At 43.1% G+C, this 19,891-nt stretch overlaps 1 protein-coding gene and 1 long non-coding RNA gene across 2 annotated transcripts; one reads left to right on the forward strand and one right to left on the reverse strand.

Moving 5' to 3' along the window:
- Positions 1–2,369: 2,369 nt before the first annotated feature.
- LOC138685141 (uncharacterized) lies at positions 2,370–4,811 on the reverse strand. Its single transcript, XR_011324406.1, has 2 exons — positions 3,900–4,811; positions 2,370–3,043 (listed from the first exon to the last, which is right to left on the reverse strand). It is a non-coding gene; the product is annotated as an uncharacterized lncRNA (long non-coding RNA).
- Positions 3,199–19,059, forward strand: NEMP2 (nuclear envelope integral membrane protein 2). Its single transcript, XM_069781895.1, has 9 exons — positions 3,199–3,466; positions 6,062–6,177; positions 7,777–8,005; positions 8,182–8,254; positions 9,276–9,369; positions 10,075–10,189; positions 10,838–11,063; positions 13,294–13,470; positions 15,663–19,059. The coding sequence occupies exons 1-9, from the start codon at positions 3,343–3,345 to the stop codon at positions 15,886–15,888; spliced, it is 1,380 nt and encodes a 459-aa protein (XP_069637996.1). The 5' UTR covers positions 3,199–3,342; the 3' UTR covers positions 15,889–19,059.
- The last annotated feature ends 832 nt before the right edge of the window (positions 19,060–19,891 follow it).

The following is a 19,891-nucleotide window of genomic DNA, read 5'->3' on the forward strand; positions in this document are numbered from 1 at the left end:
CGAAAAAAAAAAGCCAAACCAAAACAAACTGTGCTTAAGCACATATAGGTATTATGTTATTGTGATTACATGGGAAAACTAAAGACACAAAGGCTGCCTGTTTTGCTATTTTTTTCTTGCTTTTCCAGGAAACCAAATATTAAGTACCTGGCTTACAAACCTCCTCCAGCAGTTGATCCCACTTCCTTTGACGTTCACCTCCTACAAATGACACAATCCAACGCCCACATGCCAGCTCTAAGAAAGCAAGAATGCTGTGACTTCAACAAACCCCAATCCACTTGGGGCAGGCCAAAGAAAGATAAAACACCCTGTAACTCTGCAAACAAGTTATACCCATTGCTGACTTAAGGAGGGGGAAGGGAGAGCAAAGGGGGGGGGGGGGGGGAGAAAAAAAAAAAAGAAAAAAGCAGAGGAAGCATCCTTAGTCATCTAGAGCACATGTTGAGATTTTAACAGCACACCTGGAAATTAAAAGCTTCTACTAGCTCTAGTTAGAAAGTAAACAGTAGGCTACAACTGGGTAATGAGCATCACCTTGCAGGGTAGGAGCCGGGACCCCAAGTGCCTTGTCCCCAGCTCAGGCTTGCAGAAGCTGCAGGGGAGAGGGACTTGTCTCCAACAGCACTAAAGCCCAAGGTAGGCAAGGCTTTGAGGAGCACAGAGGACCTCCCCATGGATTGCTTTACACAGCTGTAGCCTATTTCTGTGGCTGCACAGGCCAAATAAATCATCAGCAGTGAGTAGCTGGGGTCTTTGTGGAAGAAAAAGGATTCAGCAGTACAAAGAGGATTTGGTATTACATCTAACATTACAGTCAGCTTTTAAGCAGTCAGACGTGGGCATTGCAGATGATGTTAAGGAGTGTTTTAGGTGTCAGAGCGTATTGGGTGGCATAACCTAGAGCTCCAAAAGCCTGAGAGGAAAGCACACGCTGGGGACATGGCTCTGCACTGCTCTGCACTGCCAGCTTCCCAGTTATTAAAGTGGCAATTTGTCAAAAGCATGGAGCCCGTGAGCACTCCATGCTGCATCCTGGGAATGTGACCCATTCCCAGTACTGCCAGCATCGCTGCCTGCCACAACCAGGTCTTCCCCCAAGCTATCCCAGCCAAAAGCTGGTCTCACTCAACTCTCCCCAGCTTAGGAGACCTGGGAAGGGCAGAGCTTCCATGAGCTGAGCCACGCCTATAAACGACCTCCCTCTTCTCCCCCATTTTGAATTATATTTGTGAGCAAACAGTTAAAAACACCGCCTTTAAGCTCAGAACCCAAGCTTTGGCCTAAGCAACACCACCATTTAGGAAGTCAAACAAACAAACAGGAAGCAAGGAAATGCCACGTAATTACTCAGAGCCACCCTAGAAGGAGGGCTGTAGCAAAAGCACCGAGTCTCTTTTATTAAAGATTTCTTGCTGCGGTAGAACACTGCCTAATAGCTGCTGTATCCTGCTTGAACGAGTACATTCTCCTCGGAAATCAAGCAAAGGTTTCTAATCATTTTTGACAGAGTGCGGTCCCCTAAAGCTACATTTTCAGTCTGATTCATGCTGACTGACTGTAACCCTACGACAGTTATTGAAAGTTAATTAGCAGTGAAGTGCAAAGAGCTCTAGGAATGAAAATACAAGCAAGAGCTGAATGTGGAGTGTCTCCTTTCCCAGAAAAATACTGTCAAGAAGGTTAACGTAACCGAAAAAATATTGAAAATTGAAAATGCAAAAGGGATTCCTCTAATAACCTGGCTATAATTGTCCGTTGCTGTTTAGACACGCAAGTGAGAGGTAACGTATTTCTAAGGGTTTATTAGGGATGCAGGTAAGCAAAACCCCAGCATTTCTTTCTTCACCACATTTGCTAGAGAAAGCGCCTGAAAAGTTATATAAAGACAACACCCAAATTACATAAAGACAAATAAAGATACGAATCAATTGCTGCTTCCTTTGCAGACTGAAGTTTGTCAGATGTTGCACACGCTATCAAATCCCAACTATTTTTGCCCTTATTCTCCACTTCCTCAGTACTTGCAAGGAATGATCTGCAGTTACACGCGAGCCCAGCCAGTGCCGAGCGGGTGTAGGAGGCGAGGCGAGCCGCAGCCCCGCACCACCCACTCCCCGCAGATGTAAGCGCAGAGACAAGGTGCGAGGCAGTGGGCAGCCCCCTTCAGGTGTTAAAAAAGCCCACCCTGGCACCCCAGGGAATTGGATCCAGCCCTAAACAATCAAAAATAACTCCAAAAGCAACCTTCATGGAGAGAAACGGCATAGTTTTAAGAACAAGGAAGGGAACACATTGTAGCAAAGCAAGTAGGTTGGAAAGGCCAAATGTAGGGCTCGGGATAAAAATAGACGTTGGTGATGCCAGAATGCCTTGGCAAAATTGTGTTTATTGATTTTCATAGAATAGGAAAAAAGCTCCAGCCCTTTCCACCCCTGACTGCTGACTGTGACTCACAAGCGATCTAAAATGACTGCAATGAGCAAGCAGGGACTGAGCTGAGTTGGACCTAGCTCGTGTCTTCACAGCGCTGACGGGGGAACAGCATGTCCTGCTCCAGGCTCTTCTTGTGGCTGCCTAGGAAATACAGAAAAGCAGTGGACGTTCACCTCCATCAAAGCATCCAATAACATTTCATTCAGGGAATTCCTCTGGGTGGGCAGAGGGTCCGATTAGTGCGTGTCGCTCAACAGCTGACTCAACCACCACCAGTTGCAGGCACGCTGGTAACCTGGCCTGGCCTTTCCCTCAGGCTGGGTGGGGAAGGGGGACTCTGGCACCGGGTGCGTAAGGAGGCAAATATTAACTCTCTTCTGTTCGGTTGGGGCAGCGGCCTTGGTTGAGGTCTGGAAGTGTCGCGAGCTGTTCACGCGAGCCTTTGTTTTGGGACCAATCTACACCTTGACCGATAAGGGCAGTCAACGTTTTCGGTCAGCCAGGCAGCGATGGGACCGCAATGCAAAGCGACGCTTCTGCCGAGCTCTTACATTCGCGCGATTTTCCTTTTTCTTTCCAAGCGCCCACTCCTAACTCCACGGAAGCCCTAAAACCCGAGTGAGAGAAACGAGGGGTAGGACGCGACGCACCACGAGAGGTGCCTGAGGCGCCTGCCCGCCGCTGCCCAGGCCGGGCCCCCCGCCGGCTCCCCGCGCGAGTACTCGGGATGAAGCGGGGCGAAGCCCCGGCCCAGGGCCGGCCACCCCGAGCCGCCCCAGCCCTGCCCGCCGCCAGCCGAGCGCAGCCCTGCGGCGGGGGAGCGCAGGGCCGCACCGCCCCTTCCCCGCGCCGGGGCCCGCCCTCGCCGCCACCGTGAGGGGCGAGCCCGGAGCCGGCGGCCGCCACATGAGTCCGGCGCGGCCGCTCCGCCGCTGGCAGCGCCCCCGGGCCCGGCCGGGGCCGGGGCTGGGGCTGCTCCTCCTGGCGCTGGCCGGGGCGGCGGGGGGCAGCGGGCAGGCGCCGTCAGCAGGTACTGGCCTTCCCCTCCTGCCCCCAGGGGCCTGCGCGGGGCCGGGAGAGCTCCGCCGGCGGCGGCGGGGCAGAGCAGGCCGCGGGCGGGCTGGCGGTGGTCCTGGGGGGTGGTGGGGTGCCCTTGCCCTTGCCCGGGTGGTCACAGGCTGGGGGGGAGAGGAGTGTCTCACCCCTCCCCGTCCCGTCCCGTCCCGTCCCGTTGAGAAGAGGGAGCGGGGGACACGTTCTCCTCCCCCCGGTTTCTCTGGGTCTCCGTTCGCCGCCGCTACAGCGCGACCTGCTGCCTCCAGCTTCTGCCCAAAATGGCGCTGCCCTACGGAAAGGCGGGGGCCGCCGCCTCCCTCCCCGCCCGCTTGGGCCGAGAGCTAAAGTGGTTTCCGGGGCCGGAGGCGTCCCCGAGGCGCTCCGCTGTTTTCTCCCGCTTGTCCCACCTGGGTTCGGTTTCCACAAGAATGTTGTGCGTGTGGTGCCTGGTGGGACAGGCAGACGCGGGCGCCGCGGACCGGCCTGGGAGAAGCTGCGTGGACAGCGCGGCACCGAGCGCTCGGGGAGCAAGTGCCCCGCTCCTGCGTGTCGGTGGCAGAGGGGGGAAGGCTGGGTACCGCCGGCACGGGAAACTCGGCTGTAGTCTGCGTTACTCCCGCTGGCTTTCCCCTTAACTTGATTCAGAGAGAGTTGGCTGCAGAACAGAACGAGGGCAGCGAAAACCCGAACGGTGGTTCCCAGCTGTAGCAGTAATTCGTAACTCAAGAAGCTGCTTCCCCCCTCGCCTTGACATGCCCAAGTCTCGGGCATCTTCCAGACTCTGCAGCAGATGCCGATTCTCTCCACTGCTCGTAATGTCAGAAGTCGAGAGTTGCCCTCTGTATGTGTCCTCACGGTAGCTAAAATCCTCGTCCATCTCACGGTTACCTGTTCAGGGGTATCTTTCCTTTTGGAAGGTGATTGTTTCGCTCTGTGGAGCTGATGTCATGTTTGAAGCAAATTATTTTTCTCAGGAAAATGCCTTAAAATTAAGGCAGGTAAGAAAATACTTGCTAGCACTGTATATGGAGGACATTACTTCTAATGTGGATGGACAGTTTATCCATAGTGGCAGAAAATCCTAATATGCCCTGCAGGGAAGGCGTGGGCACTCTCTGCTGCGTTTTGGTCCTGCTAGGGTATTGCTGTTTCCTATCACTGGATCATCTTGGTTTTAGCCCTGGGTAGTGCCCAGCCTCGCCCGCTTGCCGCGTCAGTCGGCAGCACTTTAGAGACGAATGAATCCTTTTGCAGCTTCATCTGATGACTTTTATGGAAGTGCCTGTCAAGAGGTACAGCCAGCCCTTGTCTGAAGGCTTGTGCTCCCTCCCACTGGATTTGCCATGGATGAAAATTAATCAGATGGTTAATTTTTAACAAAAAAAAAAGCCCAAATTTTAAGTTTAAGCCAATTTACTTTAGCAGGATGACCTGTGGACACTTTAATTCTGGAATGACTTAATAAACTTATGTAAGAACATCCACACAGGTATTTTTCATTGGCTTAATTAAATTGGTTAAAAAAATAATTTAGCCTAAGTTCAGCTTCCTTACAGAGACAGGGCAGGTTTTTACCTGCAAACAGTATCTCCTTGTCCAGATTGAGACTGTTTTGCACATACTCATTTTGCTGTTCTGAGTGTATGACGGTGTTTTAGCAGTTATTACTGAGCTTGGCTTAGACCTGCATTTTCTATTCAGTGAGCCAGATGATTCCCTCTGTTCAGATCTGTAATTATTTCCTTTATTCTTCTCTTTAATTATGTTCCTGGAACACTGTGGTAATGCACTGTAGGGTATATTTTACACATGTATATAGATCGGAATGTATGTTATTCTTCAAAGTTTGCTCCATAAATCTTTCAGGTGCATTTCTGCTCAAAAGTGCAATCTAATTCTGAAGATCGTAGGGGCTCATGTCATTTCAGGAGAGTTAGACCAATTAGCATCCCTAATTAAATGACTTATGGCAAGCTATCAGTGCAGTTGCCCTATTACATGTCATGGCTGGACCACGTCAGGAAAATTTGTTTTGAAAAGAAGAGTTGTGTTATTTAACATTAGAAACATTTCCGAGGGAGAGGAGTATGATTTCTGTGATCAGCAGCCGTGTCATGTGCGAAATGACTATTTTAATATGTAAGCCTGTTTACCTGCTCAGACTCCCACAGTTGCATTCACCATTGGTATAAGCATCGACTCCGGTGGAGTTACACCCACTCGTGCAAGCAGTGAATTTGGCCCAGGGGCCCTATTCCAGTGCCATCAAAACACTGATACCGAAGCCAAGCTTTTATGGATTACATTTTTTAAAAATAACACCCTAGATTAATTCCCCCCCCTCCCCCAAGGTGTTGCAGTTTACTCTGGAGCCTAAATGACTTGATTAGAAGTCTGATTTGAATTTTCAGCTAAATGGTATTGAACGTGCTACCCTGCAGCATAGTTTTCACGTTTGATTATCTGCAAATTGCTTGTGATTCCCTCGGCATATACAATAATGAAATGGAGGAAAGTTATACATTTGTATTTGATACATGCTAAAAATTAACTTTTCCGCCCCCCCCAGGTAGAAACTGTAGCTTTTTGCAGGAAATGGATGTAATCCAGAAACAGGATGAAAACTGTTACTGCTATGTGCAAAACAGAACCATTCACTTACAGTACATTTGGTCGACTCTTCAGGTAAGAGGCCGTTTGGGGGGATCATTCAGATACGCAATACATTTCTCGTGAACTTTTGCCAGCGAAGCGTATGATCAGTTATCAAGACCAAAGCAGGTTCTCTGTGTAGTTGGTAGTTTGAATGGTGTATAGGTAGGACCATGATAAAAATGCAGCATTGTGATCCTCCACTTCGGATGCAGTGAGGTTTGTCTCTCTTTATTCGAAGGATGTCAACCAGGCTTATAGTGTGATGCCACACAAACATTAACTTAGTGTTGTGCTTTATTTTGTTGCACACCTTTTCTGCTGCACACTGTTAACCTCTGCAACAAATGTTTTTGCTTATCACCAAACGCCTTTATAAAACTTTTAAATTTGAGGATAAAATGCAGTTCTGCAACTCACTTGCTGTAGCCTACCAGGCCACAGTATAGGAACGAAAGGCATATTAGATCATGACTAATGTAAAAACAGCAGTAGTAGCAGTGTGTTTTTGTTTTTCTGAGTAACAGAGGGTCATCTTACAAGAAAATACCTTTAGAGATTAGCTCTAAACAATGTAAAAATCTCTCAACAGTGGAAGCAATAACAGCTAAGGGAATAAGCTGACTATCTGCGTGGTTCCTTTTTGTCCCGGGAAGTACGTCTCTGGACAAGGGAAGGAAACAGTTTCACTTCATCTCTGTTGGAGGAATTTGCTCTCAGATAAAGGAAGTGGAACATCTCTCTCTGTTCCCAGGACTGTCTTCCTCAGGAACATGCTGCAGGTGTTTTTATGAACGGTAGCAGACTTCAGGTGGTGAAACCCTCCAGCAGTCACACAAGCTTTTCCTGGAGTAAATGTTCAAAAGCAGGAAGCTCAGATTTTTTCCCACAACAAATTGCTTGCTGACATGTAGTCTCTTCTCCCATTAGAAGCCTGTTTTATTACCTGTTGCATCACTTTTTTTGTAGATGGGTCTTTGCTGTCTAATAGGCCCTGATCAAGAGCTCACAATGAATCACAATCTTCAGGAAGATCATCCCATCTCAGAAGATTGACAAGTTTTTTTACCAGTTTGGTTGGGGAGGGTGCTAGGAGCTAGCAAGAAACCCCAAAATACCCAGCAGGAATGTGCTTATATTTAAATTTCTGGTTATGCTATCTTTCATTTTCCTTATCCCTCTTCTGTCCTTAACATGAAGATTGCATTATTAACTACAAGAAAAGCAAGTCCAGTTTCTTACGGTTCAGGAGGGGAATGGGGAAGCATATGAACATCCAGAAAAGAAACTGTGGTCAAGTCAAATATTACTGGTTTTGTTAGAAATTTGTGTGTGGGTAAGTATCATGGTAAAACCAACCCCACTGAGCTTTTGGATGGATTGAGGCCCCTCTGTAGAACTTCGCTGACATTGAATTCTCTGAATCACCTTGTAAGGCCTAAACAATTAATCTTTGCATAATATGAATAACCAATATTAAACAACTAAGAATTGCACTAGCATTTTATTCTTGAGCTCTCTATACTGATGTTCATTATCACATGTATGGCTTATATGCTATATAGTTCAGAAAAACAAAAAACCCCAGTGATTCTGAGCTACTTCTTTGTGTATTCTGTTGTTTGTTTTTAGGTAAAAGTTAACAGCAGAGAAATGTTCAGGTTTGAGCCTATTTCGGAAAAAAGCAACTGCCGTAATTCAGAAACTGTTTTTGAGTTTGCTGCATGTGCTGTTCAAATCTTCTGGAAACCAGAGACATCTATGGAAACTTTCATGAGCATAAAACAATATGGAGAGGATATTTGTTTCAAAATACAGCCCTTCAAAACCGAACCATACACTGTGAGTGTGAAACGAAAAAGTAAGTAAAAAAGCTTTTGGTTTAGATTACAGATAGATTGGTATTGCCAGTGCTACTGAATGTACCATCTCTTCTGTAAGAAGCTTAGGACTTTTCTGTTGATATTTTATATAATCAGCATTTCAGATTGAATTAGTCTAAAGTCCATTTCTATTTTTTTTCCCCCCTTTTTTTAGTGCTAGATGGAAAGCTCTTGTTTTTGTTTGTAGCTGGAATTTTTCTGTTCCATTTTGCAAACAGCCTGAGCAGGTGAGTACTAGGTGCTGGTTTTTGACCTTCTTTCCCAAAGCCTGTGTGTCTTTGGTCTGTTTTCTAAGCTAAAGAGGTGGTTCTTTGGGAAAGTGAAATAAGAAAACTGAACATATATTTAAAACTCCATACCGATTGTGACGTATCTTGGAGTGCTGCACTCTTATTAATCACGTAGGTGTGTAAGGGTTCTTGTATCCAAGCTTCCTGCACTGGGCAACACCAAGACAATCCTCAGCGAGCAAGTGTGTGGATTCAGGAGAATTCTTTCTCCCTTTTGTAGACCAGTGAGGTTAGCTGAATGCTAAATACTGCTGCATGTATTATAAATGATGCCTTCCTGCAGCAAGAAATGCTTAGGATGAGGTCATCTGGGCCCTCCTCTGCCTCCTCCTTTGTGCCAACCTTTCCCTATTGTTCTTTTGATGCACGTTTTGCATAGCATGTAAGGGAGGGTACTTACTGTTACAGCAAAACATGTGTCTCATGACTTCAAAGCAAAATGAGTCACAAACTAATTGTCAGGAGGCACCTCTAAAACAAGCAGAGCAGCAATAGGTTTTATAGAGTTAACTCTGAATTCAAAGTCAGACTTCATAAATGCATAAGCTTAGAAAAAAAAGCTTTTGGGTTTGGGGAGGTTTTTTTACATTTTAGATTAACACCCCCCCCCCCCCCCCCATAACTTTTCTTGCAGTACAGAAGCATGTCAGTACATAGAAGAAAATGAAATTACTAGAAGCTAGAAGGTCAATGAAATCGGAAATAGTGTGAGCTTTAAAAAAAAACCACCAACACAATCTCCTAGCCTGTAACAACTCCAGTGACCTGAAGTATCTGTTGGGAATTTTTCCTTACACAGATTTAGTATCTAAACTGGGCCTGTTAACCGTGTAACTACAACTCTAACTTACAGTTGTGTTAAGTTCTTATTGAAGATCACTGCTGTTTTTACAGATGTTGGCAACTTAACCAATTACAAATTATACTTCTCACCATCTTCTCTCTTGTTCTCTTACAGGAGTACCAAGTTCTTCTACCTTTCTGGAATAATACTGGGTGTTCTTGCTCTGCTAGTCTTTGTCCTGTTGACACTTAAAAGGTTTATTCCAAGGGTAAATCTACATTTATAAAACAAAATAATAATAATCATCAACATAATACAGAAGTGAAGAGTATGGAGCCAGATTCTTTCTGATCTTGCTCTGGTTTTGTGGCCAGGTAACTCCATTGAAATGACTGCAGGATTTCTTGCGTCAAGTAAACAGAATTAGGTTAGAATCAAGTTCTAGTTAGCTTGCTCCTGAGTTTAAAGTAACAGGACATTGTTGATTTACAAGAAGAGGTTATTCTGAAATGTAAATTCTTTTATTGGACTGGAGCTAAGCTTAATTTTGAATCTATGAATCAGTCTAAATCCAAATGTAGTTTTAGTGGCAACTGGGACAGATTCTGTTCCATTTGCCAGAGACAATTCATTGCAAGGCAGATGTGAATTTTTCCTTTACTTTTACAAAGTCCGTGCATTCCCACAATATTGCTGAGATATGTTAATTGGAAATATGTTGCAATAGGCTTATACCATGACATGGGGACATGATACACAAATACAGAGATGCAGCTGCTCCACTTAAAATTGATATTGTTTAGTCGTAGCATGCAGAGCGCTGTACAGTGGAAGTCTAACACAGATCATAAGCTGTGTAGCTCTACTGAATATCACATCTGGTTTTGGCTGTGAGTTCCCTTGCACACAATGGTCCTGATTCTGACTTGAATTTTTTTTTATTTTTTAAAGTTTTTTAAAATTTTATTTCCAGCACAGTACTTTCTGGATCTTAATGAGTGGCTGCTGGATGTCCTCTCTATATTTTATTTACTGCTTCAAAGAGAATATGCAGTGGTTGTGGTCTGAACACAGAAACTATTTGTTAGGTAAGAAAATTATCAAAAAACGTGCTCAGATTTTGTTTAATTTAGTGGTTAGATGAATACCTGCCCATAAAAAACAAAATCAAGTGACTCTTTTATGGAGCACTTTTTTCTCCTAAACTGTAGACATTGGAATATTCCAAAGGTTCCTAATTCATTCAAATGAGTGTCTACTCACATTGTGTCATTAGATAAGGAGTTTGATATAGTGGGCCAGCAGCAGCTTTAAGAGCAGATTTTGCCTGTATTACTTGTTCATTGATTTGCCACTACATACGTTCTGTGTAACAGCAAAAGGGCCGCTATGCTGGTTTGTATTTTGCTGCATTTGGGAACTGGATGCATAAATTGCTAACTGGATGCGGCTGCAGGGGCTGACAAATCTATTGATCTGGCACCTGCCTCGACATTCACGCACAGGGAGAATTCACGTGCAGCTTGTAGCATTAGCTAAAGGCCGTTCACAGATCACCTCGTGAACTCTTGGCACACTTTTGAAATATCAAGCACATACAACATAGTGCAAGTATCTATAAGACAAGAAACAGCAGGCTATACTTCACAGCAGTTGCAAGCTTTGTGAACGAAACTAATGAAGTTTATATGGGTAGTTTGCATCTTTTTCTCCATGTCCTCCTTTTGTTTCTACAGGGTATTTTCTGGCTGTTGGAATTACCAGCTTTGCCATTTGCTATCAGCATGGACCGCTTACCAGTGAACTGAGCATAACCTTGTTCACGTGGACGCTACAATTAACAGCCTTTGTCTTGATTTATTGTGGTGTGACCATACCTCAAGTTGCGTATGCGCTAATTGCAGTCAGCCTCTGTTCAAAAGGCCTGTGTTACCCCCTTGGTGCTGCTTGTCACATAGGCAGGTTTGTATCTGTCTGTGAACGTGCAAGTCCCTGTATCACCAGGAAATACTGGAGGCTGATAATGAAAAGACCCTTACACTTGAATAGTGAGAAAAGCTTTAAAGCCCTGAGACACAGGAATTCAATTATTTTCCATTTGGCAGTTTTAAGCATGAGTTTTGTTCTATGGAGAATGGAGAAATGTGATTGTGCTCTTAAGTACAAATGTAGCATCTTCTAGTCTGCAGCATATGGTAACCAAAACATTTCTGTTTGGTTGGTTGATTAGACTGCAGAAATACTGCCTCAAGTTTCCTGTGTAGTGAGATAATCTGCAGGTAACTCATACTGAATCTTACGGGATAAAAGTGTACTATCACCGAGGAAGATGATGTTAAAAAGTCCCTGTAGATTAGATAGTGTAGAGTTCAGAGACTAAAAACCCGTGTCCACAAAAGTAATGGTTTCCATTCATTTTAGTTTTCCAAGGTTGTTATCCTAGATGTACATGTCTACGTTTAATTCGTGGAAACAATCTGTTATCGCTGTGGAGCTATTCCCCTGTACTCCCAGAGTGCCTTTTATATTGTGGCATTTGGAATGGGAACTGCTTGCAATATGTAGACCTTAAGTTTGCTAAGCATTTTCATTAGCAATATGGGAACAACATGTTTGCTCATCCCTGAATTTGAAGCATGTTTTATCACAAATACAACACAATGAAGATTCTAAAAAGTTCTGCCAATGTACATCTGTTTTTTACCTTCAGTGATGGCATCCAGATTGAGAGACTTTAGGGCAGACTGGTCTGTAGCTGTGGACTTCTGCTGAACAGCAGAGAACCAGGAAGAGGCAAAGGCTAGAACTGGCATAACCAAAAGAATAAAAAACAAATAATTTCTTTTTTTTAGTCTTTTACACCTTGTTTAGTTTTGAAGAACATATTGCTTTGCTGTTGTGCTCTTTTTAGATGTTGAAGGGTGGACTGGGTTGAAACTTTTTTATTTTAGGTAGAATTCATCATTTGTTGAAGAGTGATTTTTTGCCTGCAGCTGAAAAGCACAAACTGTTTCAAAAGCAACATACAGAATCAATACTTAACCTGATGTAAGCAGGTTCAGCTCACTCTGAAATCAGTAAGATTTGGCTATAAGCTCACTGAAGTCAGAACATACCTGTTTTACCCTGAAACGCTGTAGTTTTCCATGTGGACCTCTTTTTTGTTTTCATGATCTGATGCATGCTTCTATAAAGCCAAAAAGGACTGAAATAGAGCTCTACAAATTTATCTTAGGACAATAAGGGGGGGGGGGGGGGGGGCGGGGCGGGGAATCAGTTTCAAAACACTAAGCAGTAGCACCAAACTGTGGCGCCCTGATGCCAGATACACAGTTCAGAGCAGCAGATACATCAAAATAACTAAGAATCTTGTGTTATTTGTTGTTAAGATCAGTACTGATCCCACTGAGCCAGCAAGACCTTGACCATTTGACCTGAACCAGGGCTACAGTTTGTTCTTGCTTTACGGGGGAAATAAGGCAAAAAGTGAATGCTGCTGGTTGGAGCAGGTGTTTTTATACAGAGCTGAAAGTTTTATGGGCATCCAGCCCTTGCTTATCTTAACTCATCACAACATTTAAATTGAAAGCAGTCGACAGAAGGGAACAGAACATGGCACACTTTCTAATTGATATCTAATTATATTATACATTGCTACGCAGCAGCTAAAAAAAACATCAGATTGTAAACATTTTGGCCTCACACTACTCAGTTTTGTAATTTAAAGCAAGATTTAAGAGAAGCGATCTAGTAAACAACATGAACAACTCATAACAGACTTAGAGCACTGCTTATCTTTGAAGTTACATATGCAGACTGGGTTTTGATTCAGCCCATGTCTCTGCAGACACGTTTTGCATATTGCACCTAAAAATGGCTGAGCAAGCAGCTATCTATTTAATTCGATGAGATTTTAGCCCATGCATACACAATAAGGACCTGATCCAAAGCTCATTTGAAGCTCATTAGATAACATTCTGTGGAATTCTACAACTTTGATTAAGACCTACGGTAAATAGGCTAGCAAACATTAGCCACCTTGTCCTAAAATTTTAATGCAAGAACATAGCTTGTCCTCTTAAAAGGATAAAAGTGATTAATGCATGTTAATAACAGATAGTAGAGAAAAAGGATGACAATAATTATGTGCCAGAAGACTTTAGGAATACTAATTGTTTTAATTTCATTCTAGAAAAATGAAGAACCACTTTAAATCAAAAAAGTTAGTGTTTAAATACCTTACTGAAGAGGAGTATCGAGAACAAGGTGAAACAGAAACTATCAGAGCTCTGGAGGAGCTACGCTCATTGTGCAGGAACCCTGACTTCCCATCATGGTTAGCTATATCCAAACTCCAGTCACCACACAGGTAAGAAAATTTGGCTTCTCTAAAACAGGAAACACATTGTACAGACACTGTTACACAGCAGACTCAGATGCTACTTCAGGCACTGTTCAGGTGTGTTTATCTTGCATGCAGTCAGATGTGCGGGTAGCTTTATCTACTTGAGTAATCCCACTAAAGATCACAGCCATACCTCTCAAGGATTTTACTTGCTGGTAGTATTAAACCCCCTGTTTGTTCCTCTCAGACCATAAATTACTCTGAGAGTTTGCAGATGTTCACAGCTAATTCATGGTAATGGCAGCTTTCCCTAAAAAGTATACACTTCCTACAGTGCCTCTGTAAGTTCCTACACAGTGACCCAAGTGGCTGTCTAACCAGTGAAATACCCCTTTCTTCAGTTTTGAGAGCAGTACACTTTTGCATTGCGTAGTATTGGGGCAGGCTGAAGACACATGCTCAAATATTACTTGTATTAAGTTCTCTAACTGCAAGCCTGCACAGCCAAGAAGTCCTATTACTTGTAGTATCAACCGATACCTAAGACTAAGAATACAGAGGAAGAAAAATCAGTGCCTGCACCTATGAAGTATAACAGGTAGAAGAGCTGCTCCAGAGATAGCTTAAGAGACAAACGTAAGACAAATACACGTTAGGAAGGGAAGGGGCAGATAAATGCAGCCAGAAAATATTGCAGAATATAAAATTAATCATAATAGCAGTGTATTTCTGTCAAAAATGAAACTTTGAGATATTGAGCAGAGTTTCACATATTACCCAGCCACAAAGACTTGGCCCTTGCCACAGAACCAAGTGTCACAATTTCAAAGAAGCCCCAGTCAGCTTGGAATTTAATCAATAGAAAGTTAAAACTAGTTTCAGAACCTTCATCTTCTTGGATGGTCACACAGACAGCCTCTGTGCCAGGTTTTATAAACTTACTGTGAAACTATCTTATTTTCTAAGATACTTGCATTCTATAGCACTATTTAAAGATACAAAAAAGTGAAAACTCACTGCAGTATTGCAAAGCAAAATACTGCCAAATGCACAGAACAGTTGAGACACACGTATTTTCTAGCCATCACTTAGTTAATATAGCTCTTACGAACTGTTCACTATAAAAATACAAAAATAAAAAGAACCAACAGAAGTCTGATTTAAAGTTGAGTACCCTTTCAAGCTTCCATTAAGCATCAGCAGATAGTTCAACACAAGGCAAACCTGTAAAACACAGCCAGTCCAACTCTATTCCCCATTTAGACTAACAGTGCTTCCAAGAAGAGCGAGGTGACAACATTCATCTCACAGAAATGTTAAGTCTAAAATGTAAATTATTGATCAGTTTACCAGATATATCAGAACTCCAGAATGTAGCTGCATTTCCTTCTTCTTAAGTTTCTCTGATGCTGTCGACACTTACCCAGGTGTCAGAACTGCCGTCTGTTTCCACACGCTTGCCAGAAACCTCCAGCTCTGTTCTATCTCTTCAATGTACTTGTCCACTGAAAGTAAGATTTGTGACAAATTGAAATGTAGGGTCAGTGCTAAGTTCATGCTTTGTTCTGCCAGACTTCCAGTTTGGCATTTACTTGGAGCAGCTGCAGAATTCCCAGTCTGCAGCTCCACGTTCACCAAAAGCAGGAATTCTTTGGCAAGACTTTAGCTCAGCCTGCCCAGAGTGTGCATGCAGCACCAGAAGCAAGGAGATGGCACAGCAACGTAGGAATGTGAAGTTCTCACCTTCTTTTCCTTTCATTAGCAATGTCAACTTACCTGAATTCTTACAGCCTTTGTCTCAAATATTCTACAGCTTTAATTTATTTTTAGAAGCTAAAGTATATTCTATCCAACTGTACAAGCGCTTACTCTGGATTACCCCAGGAGTACTGACAAGATGAGAAAACGAAGTTAGATCTCCTTCCTTAGTCACAAGACCTTGCAGATGGCCTCCAGAAGAGCAGAAGTTACTTATATAGAAAAGAATAAAGACTGAAAAGATGAGGCAGGAAAAGAAATCTTCAGGGTTTCTGCCATCCATTGCGATTTACGCTCTGTTGTTCAGGTCTCCCTAGCTCATGTTGCAATTTCCCCTCATCTGCACTGCCTGTGGTCATGTCCTTACAACATCCCTGCTTAACTGGCACTATCCCCTGCATTTACAGTGGTTTTTTTCATTTCTCAGCTGATGAATTCTCTCTTTAAAAATCTGGCAGGTTTGCAGGTTTTATTCTGGGATCTCCCCACATCTCACCTGCAGAAACAAAGGCACATGATGAGGAATATGGCATTGGGAGCTTCTTCCTGGAAGAGCAGCTCTTTGAGACAAGGGCAGAATCTGAGCAAGATGATCCAGCCAATTCCATCCATGAAGGAGATGAGGAGGATGAAGATGAAATGCATAAACAAATATCATTTCCATATGCTACTGAGTTGCTCTGAGTTTTGGGAAATAACCAAAAAAAGGAGAGGGAAAACACATTCGTCCTAGGAAGGATACAGACTGAGAACTCACGCTTGGTGATTTCTTGTGGTTGCTGGTGGACAAACAAGGATTTCTGAAAAAACTGTTTCCTATATCACTGATTTTGCCTCATTAGAGCAACAGAAGGAAGCCACAGCAGCTGTTCAAGTGAAGAGAATTCTCATGCTATTGGTACTTTTAACTGGGGAAGTAACTGGGGAAGTAAATGTTGCTTATTTCCAAAGCAAGTACTGGCAGCAGCCTGTCCCACCAGGATGCCTTGTTTTTCCAAGGATGCTACCTCTAGAGAACAGAGTATCTGTTCTGGCCCTTTTCATTGTCAGGTCCTCTGTGCTGAGCATTAGAGGGAGGAAAAGCCATTATTAGTACTCTACTAAGTACCCTATGTGTCAACAATTTTAATAATGCTTTTAATGTGCTGATAAACTATTTTTATTGTTTGTGGGACTTTCCAGTGCTAAAGATCAGTAGAGAGTTAACACAGCTGAACAAAGTTTGTTTGCTCTTCTGGCTAGGCTTGCTGTCTGTTAGCTTCATTTTGCCCCTCCACATTTGTTTTAAGCTCCCCTTACTCTTCAGAACCCTGCCTGACTTTTCACCCTCTGCTTGTATTGTTCTGTTCTTGGCCTCCACCCTAGTTACACTTGCACTTTGTTCTTTCCATGTCTTTGTTTCTTCACATACTCTTCTTCCCTCTTCTACAGGTCCCTCTGCTGAAGCTTTCTTCAGTCTTCTGCTTCTCCATCTCCAACAACTGCAGAGGAGAGGATTTCGGTCCCCAAATGTATTTTTACTACTGTTTTCAATTTCACTGTCACCTTACCTCAGACGGGTGCTGCTGTCCATTCCAGGCCTCTCAATGGCCCAGGAAAGAGAACAAAGGCTGAGGCTGTTTCAGCTGCTTGGAGGAACTGCTGTCAGCAGAGCTAGAGTGGTGCTGTAACCATGTAACTGGGAATACAGATAACCCACATATAGCTCCAGTGTCCTCAGAGCACTCAGTAGTTTGCTCATTCAATAACAAGCGGAAAGTAATTCCTGGCAAAACAAGGAGGGAGGGACACCTGGCTCCTACCTCCCCATCTTTGACCCTCTTTGGGACTTATCACAGGAGGTGTGTGGAGAGGAAAAGAAAAGAACAGAGAGAGAAATTTAGACAGTCAGATGTCTTTCAGCTTACATATTACACGATCCTCGGCTAGGCAGTAGATCATGTCCCCTCAGTTTATCCACCTGCAGAGGTAATTTCCTTCTTTTGTTCTTTAGACTATCCCTATATTCTTCTGTCCTCACCTTGCTGTTTTCCTTTACTGTCTTCCGAACTGCAGAAAACAAAAGACTATTAATTCTGGCACTGTCTGACTTTACAAACCCAACAGGAATTGCCAGTGGTGGGAAGCAGTTAGGTCTCCAGATGGGCATGTCAGACCAGGATATATTTGCTTTAAAAGGGATTATCTTTTCTTTGTAACATGCCTAGTGATGCAGCATGACTTCAGCGGTGCATGCTTTATTGTGGTTTCTCATTGTTCATCGCTGGACAAGGGAGAAAATCTGTTACCTCTGACAGTGCTAAGAACTGCTGCCATACCACATTCCAAGAGCTCCTCTGTATACAACATGACTCAGAGTTAGTGCTTGAAAGCCTTACTTACATGGTCCTTCCTCCTTTATATTGCTTCAACTTTGCTTCATTTTAAAATAAACACTTCCATTTTACAGTAAAGAGACACTTAACACCCTTTTGTGCTGTAAATTTATAAATACATATGCAGAATCGACAGCATGTTTGGCAGAGAGAAGCCCTGTCAAGCAGGTGATCCAAAAATACACTCACTGTTAAGTCCACAACATTCAAAAATAGAGCAAGAGAGTTCTGTTCAGGAAGGCCACTAGCAGTAAGACTCGCCCCTGACACAGGCTGCTGCTACCAAATTCACAGTTAAATTGCCACCCACACTCTGGAAGTCAGGCTTGGCTTGGGGGGTTCTGTCAGTAGCAAGAAGCTGGAAGCATTAGCTGTTGTGAAAGCAGAGGAAAGCTTCCATTATCTTTGATGGTTTGGGAGAAGGATGGAAACTCCCCCCCAAACAATGATCTTAGTAGACTAAAGATTTATTTTACCTTTGCCTGCATCACCATCGTGAAAACGAAGTACTTAAAATCATTACAGATTAGTCAAAAAAAGATACTTAAAAGAGATGTCTTAATGTTAAATGTTTTTTGCATGTTTTAAAGTACACAGTTTTTTTCAGTGTACTTTGTAGTTAGCCAAGAACTCCCATCCATGTGATTTGAGGCTAAGGGGGAGAATCAAATCTGTCCTAGCTTAAACCCAGTTTTTGTGGGTTTCCTCTCTTTACTGAGGTAGTGATGATCGTTGTTCCATAAGTACATAATATGTATTTATATACAATAGCCCAGATAATACATTAAGATGATATTTTACGTAAGCAATATGTTAAATGGAAAAGCCCCCCCCAAAACAGGCAATTACATTTTTCAGACAGTCCCTTTTTCTAAATTATTTAGAACAGTATCAGGTACGCCAACTCCAACAAGGGAAAAATAAATCAACCCACGTTTTATGTAGCTCTGAAGTCCATCATTTACCAGGGATGGGTAAATACTATCCAAAGGAGAGCAGGAAACTACTAAGTACATCCAAGACAGAAGTGCAGCAATGTATGAGAAAGGCGACAACTACTTTAGTGGATGGCCAATGCTGACCTTAAAAATCCTCCCAAGCCTGTTCCAACATTGGAAGCATTTCATAAACAAAACCTACCGAAACCAACTGCTGTCATTTGAGCCCTTTGCCAACAGTGGAGTTTACTTGCACAGTGCTCCTGTGATATATGAAGATTACATAGGTTTACTAAAACACAATTGTTAAGTACTGTACAGTGTTCAGCCAGAAAAATCTGGCAAAAGAATCTAGATGTTAATCCATTGCCTTAACTGTTATAAAAGCCTTTCCTCCTTAACGAAGGATGAGTTACATTTATTTTGTTTCATGGTCTTCAAAAAAGTTAGAATTTCATATTTATTTTGTATTCATGGTACAGCATACTTGATATACTGTCTTGTACTTTCAAGATTTTTTAAAATAAAAGTATTTTTCAACCGTGTGGTCCTCCTCCCTTATGCGTTTACTCTCTGCAGAACAGCGGGACATATGACAAGGAGGCACCAAGCAAATTGGATGTGTTTATATCCTGAGGTTTCCTCCCTTGTTGCAGGCTGAAAAAATAGTAACTGCATTAGCTGTGGTTGCTCCAAAACGGAGAGTCCCCTCTACCTTGAATGCATCTCCCTGAAGGAACTTGCCATTCCCATTCTCCACTCATGACAGATCCAAACCACCACAAAACCAAATTCATAAGGTGACAAGTGAGGTCTGGCAGTTACACACATGTAAACAACAAACCAAAACTGATCTCTCCCTGTCATCGCTTTTGTATGCATACAAGTTAAGCAGTTGAAATAGTAAAAATCTAACTGTCCTACACCTAAAATAAAAATAAATTCCAGACCAATGTGCTGCTGTATAGGGCAGGTGCAATAGTGCAAATATATTTTGTTAATCAGAAATAGAAATCGGAAGTATTTCCATACAAGCTGACATGAACTGCACTTAGCAGCCTCTGTCTCAAAACTGCTAGGGGACAAACGTAATATCCAATTTTGACTTTCACTCATGATGTCCTGCACACTTCCATATCAACCTGTTTATGAAGCACAAAGGTGTGCATCCCTTACATTCCCCTCACCCCACAGAAGGGAATTTGTGCCTACAGTCAGATTTGATCAGGAAACAGATTTTAACACTGTGCAAGAGTAGTTCCTAGGCTCTAGGTTCACTATCCTCCAGACGCTGTCCTCCAGCGAGCCTTGCAAAAGGTCATTATCATTGAATTATTTTCAATTCAGATGACTGTGTTCACTGCTGGCAGGGTA

This window comes from Haliaeetus albicilla, chromosome 4 (genome assembly GCF_947461875.1).
Source record: "Haliaeetus albicilla chromosome 4, bHalAlb1.1, whole genome shotgun sequence".
NCBI lineage: Eukaryota > Metazoa > Chordata > Aves > Accipitriformes > Accipitridae > Haliaeetus > Haliaeetus albicilla.

What these genes read in the sequence shown, in the direction of transcription:
- NEMP2 (XM_069781895.1), top strand. Translation starts at nt 3,343, where the DNA reads ATGAGTCCGGCGCGGCCGCTCCGCCGCTGGCAGCGCCCCCGGGCCCGG. An exon ending in TTAAAAGGTTTATTCCAAGG is followed by an intron (nt 9,370 to 10,074) that starts GTAAATCTACAT and finishes TTTTATTTCCAG; the next exon opens with CACAGTACTTTCTGGATCTT. An exon ending in GCTGCTTGTCACATAGGCAG is followed by an intron (nt 11,064 to 13,293) that starts GTTTGTATCTGT and finishes ATTTCATTCTAG; the next exon opens with AAAAATGAAGAACCACTTTA.